The following is a 10739-nucleotide window of genomic DNA, read 5'->3' as shown; positions in this document are numbered from 1 at the left end:
GCCCTATTTCATTTCATTGTAGCACTTCCAGCCAACTGTTATCCCCTCCTGTTACTTGTTTCTGGACTTGGTCATCTTCTTTCTTTCTTCAGTGGAATGCAGGTAGGGGCTTGACTTGTCTAGTACACATCTGTATACCCCGCATCAGAACGGTGCCTGACACTTACTAAGCATTTACCGAATGAATGAAGTAAGGATGCAAAGAAAACAGCAGATGAAGAAAAGGGAGACGGTGAGGAGGTTTAAAGTGGAGTACTTAATTTTAATGAATCATTCTGTCATTTACCTATATACTATCCAAGTGTTCATCATTTACCACTTGTCACAGGGTGTCAGTTATACAAAGATGAGTAAGACATAGAACTAGCTCCCCAGAGAGCTCACTAACTGGTTTAAAAAGCAGTCTCGACTATGATGGGAGCTGAGCAAGGTGGGTGGCAGGCCCGTGGAGGGGTACTAGCTGCTCTCTCAGCATCAAAGAAGGATGTATTGATCCTCACAGATGAGTGGGAATTTCCTGGTAGATAGAGGTTGCAGCTGTTGCGTTCCAAACAGAGAGAAAAGCATGTTACAAGTCATGGAGGTACGGGAGATCTGCAGATATTTTGGTATTCATTTATTCACTATTAAGCACCTATTATAAGCCTGTCCCCTCTTATAGCTCATGGTCTCTTTTGGAAGACAGTTGGTTAAATTAGCAATTGTAATAAAGGAGACAAGGGCTATGATAGAGCATCAAACCAGGACCTCTTCTAGGGTGTCTGGGAAGTAACGTTTGAGCTGAGATCTATAGGAAGCAGGAGTTAACCAGGCAAAGCAGACTCCAGAGCACTTCAGGAGGGAGCGAGCGTGTTGGACAGAAGCAGTTGGGAGCCAGGAAAGAGTCAGTGGGGGAGGCGTTCTTTTGAGAACTATCTCTGTGTAGGTGGAATTTAAAGCCACAAGCCTCAAGGGGGTCATCAGGGGAATGAGTGTAAGTAGAGCAGAGAGATCTGAGACCTGGACCTTGACACACTATAATATTTAAAAGAAAGGATGATGATGAGGAACAAGGAAAGGAGACAGAGAAGGAATATCTTGTGAGGAAGGAGAGAAACCAGGAGAAGGTGGTGTCTTGGGTGTCCAAGCAAAGGAATAAGGAGGGAGAAAGGAATGAGCAGCCGTGTCACATGCTGGTTATGTGTCAAGTAGACAGGGGCTGAGAACTGACTACTGACTACTAATTTTAGAGATGGAGAAGCCATTGGTAACCTTGACAAGAACAATTTTGGTGGTTTGTGGGGGCTGCATGATTGAATTGATGTTTTAAAAAGGTTATGATGTGACTCTTTTAAAAATGGAAAATAGCAGCTGTTGGTGAGGATGTGGAGAAATTGGAACCCTTGTGCGCTGCTGGTAGAAATACAAAATGGTGCAGCCACTGTGGAAAATAATTTGGCAATTCCTCATAAAGTTAAACATAAAATTACCATCTGATTCAGCAATTGCACTTGTAGGTATACACTCAAAAGATTTGAAAGTAGGGATTTGAACAGATATTTGTACAACAATGTTCATATCAGTATTACACACAATAGTCAAAAGGTTGGAGTAACTCAAGTGTTCATCAACAGATGACTGGATAAACAAAGTGTGGGATATTCATACAGTGGAATATTATTCAGCCTTAAAAAGGAAGGAAATTCTGATACGTGCTACAACATGAATGAACCTTGACGACATTAGCTAAGTGAAATAACCAGACACAAAAGGACAAATACTGTATGATGCCACTTATATGAGGTACTTAGAATAGGCAAATTCATAGGCATAGAAAATAGAATGGTGGTTACCAGGGGCTGAGGGGGAAGGGAAATGTTTATTGTTTAATGGGTATAGACTTTCTGTTTGGGGAGATGTAAAGAGTTTTGGAGATGGATTGCGGTGGTGGCTTTACAACATTGTGAAAATGCTTTTTGCCCATGAATTGTACACGTAAAAAGGGTAAAAAGGGTAAACTTCATGTTATGTATATTTTACGACAATGAAAAAAAGTTTAAAAAAATCATGATGGCTGCAGTGTAGAGAAGGAATTGCAGCGGCTGTGAGGAATTGGTTCTGACGTTCTTGTAGCAGTCCAGGAGTGAGATGGTGATGGCTTGAACCAGGATGGTGGCTATAGACGTCATTGAGAAGTAGAAGGATTTGGAGGACAGGACTTAGGTATAGATCAGAAGGTAGGGAAAGGACATGTCAAGAATGCCTCCCAGGTTCACGGATTTCAGACATGGATGCACAGTGGAGTCATTTTCTGAGAAAGGAAACTCCAAACCAGCTTGAGGGAAGATTAAAAATGCAATTTTGGATCTTTTGAGTTTAAAAGTCATTCAAGTTGTCCAAGTGGAGAGGTTGGATAGAGAGATCTGAAACTCAGTAAGAGGTTCATAAATTATGTATAAACTTTAGAGTTAATGACAAATAGATGATCTTTGAAATCATGGTCATGAGAGAAATTACCTTGAGGAGAAAGTATAGAGTGAAGAGAATAGCGTCTTTGGACCAAGCCTTGGGGAAACTTCAGCATTTAAAGGCTGTGAAGATTAAGGAGTGTTAGAAAGAGTGACCATGGAAGAAGGAAAATCAAAAGAGCTTTCTAATAAGAAACGAGAGATCAACAGGGTCCGCTTCCTGCCTATGGATTTACCTTTTCTGGATGTTCCACATAAATGGAATCATATGCTATGTGACCTTTTATGTCTGACTTCTTTCATTTAGCATGTTTTTGACATGTAGCTCTGTTGTAGCATGTTTCAATACTTTATTCTTTTTATGGCTGCATAAGATCCCATGTGTGGATATAGAGCACTTTGTTTACCCTTCATCAGTTGATAGATATCTGATTTGTTTCCACTTCTGGGTTATTGTGAATAGTGCTGCTATGAATATTCCTGCATAAGTATTTCAAAACCTGTTTTTCAGTTCTTTGGGTATACACCAAAGTAGTGAAATTGATGGCTCATATGGTAACTCTAAGTTTAACTTTTTGAGGAACCACCAAATTCTTTTCCATAGAGGCTGCACTACTTTACATTCCCATCAGCAATATATGAGGTTTCCAATTTCTCTATACCCTCACCATTTATTTTCTGTATTATTAATATTATTATTACCAGCCTAGTGGGTGTGAAATAGTATCTAGTTGTGGTTTTGATTTGCATTTGTCTAATAAGTAATGATATTGAACATCTTTTCATGTGCTTGTTGGCTATTTGTATATCTTCTTTGGAGAAATGTCTGTTCAAGTCCTTTGCCTATTTTTAATTTTTTAACTCTTTTTGTTGTTGAGCTGTAAAAGTTCTTTATATATTCTGGATCCTAGGTCTTTATCAAATATATTATTTATAAAAATTCCTTTCTGTAGATTGTCTTTTCATTTTCTTCATAGTGTCCTCTGATATATAAACATTTTTAATTTTGATGAGGCCCAATTTATCTATGTATTCTTTTGTTGCTGTGCTTTTGCTGTCATATCTAAGATTCCATTGCCAAATATAAGGTTGTGAAGATTCACCCTTATGTTTCCTTCTAAAGTTTTATAGCTTTGGCTCTTATATTTAGATTCTATATTTTTTAGATTTTGTTTGTAATTTAAATCATTGCTACTATCTTGCTCCAGTGAGAACCATAAACAGGGGCATAATTTGCCTGCCAAGTAAATTGTCCTAAAACTGACTTCTGACAATTTCAAAGGGGGGATTTTTGGGGATTTCATAGAAGAATCAATGTCCATACAGCTAAATCCTTCATGATTTTATAAACTTTATATATACTCTCAACCTTTTTCTTCTCAACATAAATAATTATAATTCTACTCTTGCAGGCTTTTAACTTCTCAAGCAGGTGGACAGACTTGCACTTGACACTCAGTGGAAGCAGAAAGAAAAGTTACAGAGAAGGACCTCCAGCCTTTTTTTGGCCAGTTGAGTTTTGAAAGTAGAAAATCTTGGAGAAATTAGCTTGATTGTGTAGTCCTTGAGAGAGAAAGAAAGATTTTGTAATAAGTTTTCTCTGGGTTTATGTGGGACTGAGATGAGTTGTATAAAGGAGAGTCATCTTATCCTGTTTTGTCTCTTAAACTAGACTGGGATAATTAGATTAAGTATGTTCTGAGTGTATCACCTCTTTCAAACATCTCTCTTATTGTAGGTTACTGTAGGAAAAAATGGCCAGTGGTCGTTCACCATGTTTCTATATAGAAGAACTTAATAAGTACCAACAAAAGAACACTGCAGTACTTAAGTATCAGGAACTGTCTAAGACAGGACCTCCACATAACTTAAGGTAAGTTGCTATAAAAAAGGGTATATCCCTAGAAAATATAAACTGGGAGAATGGCAGCTCTGGCACAATTTTGAAGTCAATTCTTTAGCTTGAGAGCAAAGTTGCCAGAGAGTACTGTCTTCTTGATGTAAAGTGGTAACTGCAGAGGACTCCAGAGAAAAAAGAGCGTTTAAGCCTTTCCATGCTTCAAGATGATATGCTATTTTGCTGTTTGGGGGTGACTGCTTGAATTTTATGTGGAACATAGGTTAAAATTTTCAAAGGTAGTCATAGGAAGCAGTGGTGATCAGAATACTTGTTGTTAGATAATGCATGAATTTTATAATATTTTGTGAATTTTTCTTTGTAATTAGGTTTACCTATCAAGTCATAATAGATGGCAAAGAATTTCCAAAGGCTGAAGGTAGATCAAAGAAGGAAGCCAGAAATGCTGCAGCCAAATTAGCTTTTGAAATAATTAGTAAAGAACAGAAGGTGAGTAATTACCTTTTTTTCCTAGTGAAAGGGAACTCAGAAATATCTATGGTATTTTTCTCTGTGAGAAAATACTCACATGCAGAATAAAGAAATTTACAACTTCTTTTGCTTTCAAAGTTTCATTCAGTATTTTTCCTGGCCCCATTTCTGTAGAACCCTGAATGAGAGGTACACCTATGGAAGAGTGGGCAAAATGGGACAATACTATTTAGAGTGCCAGCAGCAGTGACATACTCTAAGGAAACAGTGAGAAATGAGCTAACAGGTTCTGGAAGGAGCTCCTCCACCTAATTGAGGGAATGCAGTGAAAAAGGACAGAGATAGAAGTGACCATGAGGAGAATGATCTATATGGAGGGCAGATGATGAAAAACCAACATATGTATAATTGGTATCCCTGAAGATTAGAACAGAGTAACTAGTACAGAAAAAGCTATCTGAAGAGACTTCAGTAGAAAGCATTTCTGAAATAAAGAAAGACCTGGCTGCAGATTAAAACAACCCAGCAACTAAACAGATACAGAAAAATACAGAACCACCAAGAACAACATCAGCCCTTGTGAAAGTACTGAGCTCCAGGGGTCAAGAAAGAAACCTATGAGCATCTAGGCAGAAAAAATTATATAAAATGTAAAAATGAAAAAAAAAATGCTGTTCACAGCACCATTAAAAACTAGGAGACATTGGAGCAGCAGCTGTAAAATGAGACAAGAAGTCATTTTACATGTGGGACAAAAGTGGATCATTCTCAGATTTTGAAAATCTTGAAAAATTTTAGTATTCAAGATATTTTCTTGAAAAATCTTACTTGAAGGGACTTCCCTGGCGGTCCAGTGGTTAAGACTCCGTGCTTCCACAGCAGGGGGCACAGGCTGAGTCCCTGGCCTGAGAACTAACATCCCTCATGCCATGTGCCGCAGCCAAAAAGAAAAGAAAAAAAAATTTTTTTTTCTTTAATTAAAAAAAAAATCTAAGTTAAAGGTGTCACCCTTCTAATCAAAATTGAGAAAAGTAAATCAGGCAAAAACCACAAACTCATAAATTGTTAAAGAGCCAGAAAACCAAGTCAAGAAGTTAGAAAAGGGGGCTTCCCTGGTGGCGCAGTGGTTGAGAGTCCGCCTGCCGATGCAGGGGACACGGGTTCGTGCCCCGGTCCAGGAAGATCCCATATGCCGCGGAGCGGCTGGGCCCGTGAGCCATGGCCGCTGAGCCTGCCCGTCCGGAGCCTGTGCTACGCAACGGGAGAGGCCATGACAGTGAGAGGCCAGCGTACCGCCAAAAAAAAAAAAAGTTAGAAAAGGAACAGTAGAATACCTTTCCCCACAAAAAAGCAGAAGAAAGACAGTGATAACAATAAGGGCAGAAATTAATGTGAAAAAAACCAAAGAAATAATATAGAAGTTAAGTAGAATCAAAAGTTCTTTGACAAAGTTAACAAAGTAGAAAAACTTTGGACAAGATTTTGTCAGATTAAGAATTTTAAAAGGGACAGATAACAATGGAAGGAGTAATGCTATTATGTTCATGTTTCCTATGAAGTTGTGATCCAGGATATAACTTTACTTTGGTATTTGTTGTCTTGTTCTTTGAGATTTACAAAGGGCACAGCAAACCAGAAAATGTTATAGAGTTTTACCGGATAAACAAGAAAATTGACTTATTTTGTTTTTCTTTATGAAACTATAAAAGGGAAATGGCTGATTTCTTTTCTCCTGTTAAAATTTATCCTTGTGGGTTTTTTCTGGCAGAGGAAGACATATACTTATACTTTTATTAAAGTATTATAGTAGGGAAATCCATAAACTCGAAGTGGTCTTTCAAATTATTCATTTAGTAATTTTATTAGACAAAAAATAGTAATTTTATTAGACAAAATAAATTTTGGTTATCATCTATATTAAACAAAACATTTCTTTCTTTTAGGCCGCTAGTCCTTCATCACTGCAGACAGGAGATCCTTCAGAAGTACCACCCATTGAGAATTACATAGGCCGTGTTAATACGATTGCCCAGAAGAAAAACCTATCTGTAATTTATGAAGAATGTGAATCGAGGGACAGTGGGCCCGATAAGTGAGATGTCGTGCTTTTCCTTCTGTTTCATTGTATCTAAGCAACAGAACAGGCTTATTTTCATGTCTAATTTTCTGGAAATATCTGTCCTTTTTGGTATGTTCTGCAGAAAAGGTTTTATATGACTTACAAGCAATGGGACATCTTTGTAATTAAAATATTGAAATGCTTAATTGCTGAAGACTTGGGACCCATATCCCATAATTGATCAAATCTGAGGAATCCTTTATTTCTGAGGTATATCTGGATGGTTTAGTCTGCAGGAAGCCTAAGAGTGGGTGGGGTGCCCCTGCTGCAGGGTTGTGAAAATCTTCTCATCCCTGAGGTCACAGTGGCAGTCGCTGTGTGAAAACATCTCTGCCACACGTGTGGAATGACTCTCTTTCCACCCTTGTCAGAGTAGAGCTGTTTGTCCAGGTGTTTGCCCTTCAGATTTGATTAACTGATGTCACTCTCTAAACAAATACCATGTATTAGAAGGAATGGGCTTTCACCCTGGACTGTGCGGAGACCAGGATTTGAGGGATGTGATGAGGGGGACAGATGAGAGCGTCAGTCAGAGATATTGAGAACGTCACCAGTGAGCTAAGACTTTGGACGTGAGGAAGAAGAATCTATTTGAACTGGGAAAAGCAGAAAGCAAATGAGCATGAGGGAGATTGTTTCTCAGCTACAACCAACCAGTTAAATGAGGGAGAAGGAAAAAATATCTAAATGGCAGATAGTCCAAACAACCACTTTAGGATACTGTCCTCAGAATTGACTCAGCTATGGATGCTGTACTTTTCACCCTGATGGATTTTAGGCCAGAACTAGGAAGAGAAAAATGTGATAGGATTCATTGGAGTGAAATATTCAAAAGTGAATTCTGTGAGTCAATCTCAATAAATTAAGAGGCTGTTTTATTTTCCCGCAGCTCACCTGTTTGGTTTCTTTGAATTAAGGGCTTTAACATTCGATCGCTGAAAGAGAGAATTCTATTTAGGGAGTGCTGGAGAAAAATAGGAGCCCTAGAAATGATCCAGTCACTAAGCCCAACTCCCTAACTTTCCCTTCAGAGCCTAGCGGGGAAGACTCACCCTGGTAGGGTGTGTTTCCCTCTGTGACAAGTCATACTGGAATAATTCTGTAGCACTGCATGGTAACTCCATGATAAGTTCTTATATCATTGTCCAAGGATCCTTGCCTAACCGCAAGCATCCTTACAGCTCATATGAGGAGGGGGTGACTTCAGCATGGGGCTTTTGCACTGTGAGGATTTTCTTAGGTGTTTGTGTACATGAGCAGGGGGCAGAAAATGCTAAAGTTAGAGCTGAAGTTAGGGATGCTTTGCCCATCTCCTACAAAAACACTCTAACCTTATTATTTCTCCTGTAGAAGCCCCACTTCCTCTACTGGCTTTTTCTTTCCAGTTGAACATCTCTGAAAAATTTATTGGATCTGTCTTCCTTCTTTGCCTCCATGTCTTTTGACTTTTGGGGAATTTTAAAAAATCACCACTTGGTACCTTAATGCCAGATCTTTCAATGAAGCAACAAAGAGAAGTTGCCTGGAAAATGCAAGCTGAGATGTTAGCCAATCCTGGTTATTCTGGCAAACTGGTCAGCCATCTCATTGAAGGTTTAAATTAAAGAAGAAATGAACTATGAAGCCACCTATTAAATTAGTGTTATATTATGCCTTTGTTAATGTGTTTTTTTTTTTCTGAATCATGAGTTAGATTTACTGTTTTTTGGTATTTGGGTTAATACTGTTTATCATTTCTCCTAGATTTCATTATAAATGCAAAATTGGACAGGATGAATATGGTATTGGTATAGGTTCCACTAAACAGGAGGCAAAACAGTTGGCTGCTAAAGTGGCTTATGAAAAGATACAGTCAGAAAATTTAATGGTATGTACTGCCTTTGGATTTAATTTTTATATTTTAAAATTCTCTCTGAAGTTGATTTGAGGTTAGATGATGTTTAGATGATGCCAAGACAGCCAATCACATAGCAAAAGGATTCCTCCATTCTGTGTCCCCAAAATGAGCCATGAACCATGGGACCACGAGGCCCCAGTTGTCAACGGTTCTGTTGACAACTCAGGGTTGTGTTTTTAAATCCAGATCAAACATCCATAAAAAATGTATTAACCCCATAATTCTTTATGGCTGTGAGTTTGGTAAATGTGGGGAAATAAATGTGGTAGTTGGTTCCCAGAGATTGAGTCACCATGGAGAGGTAATTTAGTTGCACTTAAATCTTTCAGAAAGCTGATGCCTCCTCTGGTTGTTTCAATAATGTGTGTGGTGATGTCCAAAGCAACTCTTCAGTGACAAACACATCGTAAGTGTGGAGAAACGGTTGTGTTATTTAGCAGATTCAAATTGTGTCCTGAAAGAGCAAATATTTATGAAAATGTTTAATGTTTAAGGAGAATTTAGAAAAAGCAATTACTGATCAACAAAAAATAGGCAAAATTCATAAACTAATAGTTGTCCCCTTTTCTTCTAGTGCTTCTGAATCACCACCTGAAAATGACTCCTCAACAAGTGAAGCGGAAAGCAATGATAACAGTGACACATTAGACAAGTCTTTCCAATCTCCAGAGGTATAGTATTAATCTCTATGCTTCCTAGTTAATCTTATTTTCCTTTGTGTTTCTCCATTTAAAAATGACCTCCAGTACCCAACCATAATTTTTCTATTTTTTTCTCATGTGCTCTTACTAAATCAAAATATTTTGCAGCCTTTTCACTCTCTCCTTTCTTTATTAACTCCCATTCTTCACATGCAAAATTCTTCTATTCTTCACTCTCATCTTTCTCCCCCTACTCACCTTTGTATTTTCATATATTTTCTATGATCTGGCTTCAGCTCTTCTGTCAATTGGATAGTACTTAAAAGTTTTATGAACAGAGTTCTGCTTCTGTTTTAAAAAACTAGAACTAAACTTAAAAACTAAACTTAAAAATCAGATAGTTCTTGTGGTGATGATTAGTGTTTATCAAAGTTATCCTATTTATAAAGAACTACAAGCAAATCAATAAGAAAAAGATAAGCAACTCAGTAAAAAAATGTACAAAAGAGCTGAACAGACAGTTCAGAGAAGCAATACCCAAATGGGCAACAGACAAAGTATGAAAAGATGCTTTACTTCATAATAATCAGGAAAATGCAAATCAAAACAACAGTTAGATACCATTTTAAAACCATCCATTTGAGTCTGGTTATCCTAAGTGTTAGCACAGCTCTGTTGCTGTTATAACTATTATGTGCTGCTGGTGGATGTATAAATTGGTACAGCCCTCTTAGAGAGCAATTTGGCAACATGTGGTAGACTTGAGGGTGTGCCAGCTGTACCACCAAACAGTTCTGTTCCTAGGTACATCTTCTAGAGAAACGTGGGTATGTGTGCATATAGAAACATGTATAAGCATGTTCTTTGCAAAATTGTTTGTAATAGAAGATACTGGAAACAATATTGTCCATGAACAGAATGTCTGAATTTATCATAATGTAGTCACTGTGCAAAACTGAGGCTGGCAGGTGATATGAGCTCAAGAAATCTTAGTCTGGTGTTCGCAGTCTGTGTCAGCATATTAAAATTGGTAAAAAACCACAAAACCTAACAGAATGAAAGTGAATATGAGTGAAGAAGAGCTATATGATATTAATTTTTGAGAGCTATATCAAAGACTCCTTTTTTGGCTAAATGTTAAAATTAAATTATTAATTTGTCCTAAAAATGAAAATATTTTAAGCTAGATCTCTGGGCCACACTTGTGTCTTTACTAGCAGTGTGAGTGATTGTGATGCACACCTTCTTGCTAAGATCTGCTGGCCAGAGGATCACCTAGGAGGCCATATTCTATACCTGGAGAATC

The 10739-nt window shown here is 37.8% G+C and overlaps 1 protein-coding gene across 5 annotated transcripts in view; it reads left to right on the top strand.

Moving 5' to 3' along the window:
- The window catches only part of EIF2AK2 (eukaryotic translation initiation factor 2 alpha kinase 2), a 39774-nt gene that overhangs the window by 3022 nt on the left and 26013 nt on the right, over positions 1-10739 (top strand). For all 5 annotated transcript variants that reach the window (XR_004352967.1, XM_032653437.1, XM_032653438.1 and 2 more), the window contains exons 2-7: positions 4186-4320; positions 4674-4794; positions 6720-6868; positions 8639-8762; positions 9122-9198; positions 9367-9463. Coding sequence is in view for 4 of the 5 variants with exons in the window: in XM_032653437.1 (XP_032509328.1) it covers positions 4202-4320; positions 4674-4794; positions 6720-6868; positions 8639-8762; positions 9122-9198; positions 9367-9463 (687 nt within the window). In the remaining variant the exon portion in view is untranslated. The remainder of the gene's footprint in view (positions 1-4185; positions 4321-4673; positions 4795-6719; positions 6869-8638; positions 8763-9121; positions 9199-9366; positions 9464-10739) is intronic.

The sequence above is a fragment of the Phocoena sinus genome, chromosome 13 (assembly GCF_008692025.1).
Source record: "Phocoena sinus isolate mPhoSin1 chromosome 13, mPhoSin1.pri, whole genome shotgun sequence".
NCBI lineage: Eukaryota > Metazoa > Chordata > Mammalia > Artiodactyla > Phocoenidae > Phocoena > Phocoena sinus.
Note: the sequence above shows the minus strand (reverse complement) of the source record. Positions and strands in the feature narration are given on the sequence as shown.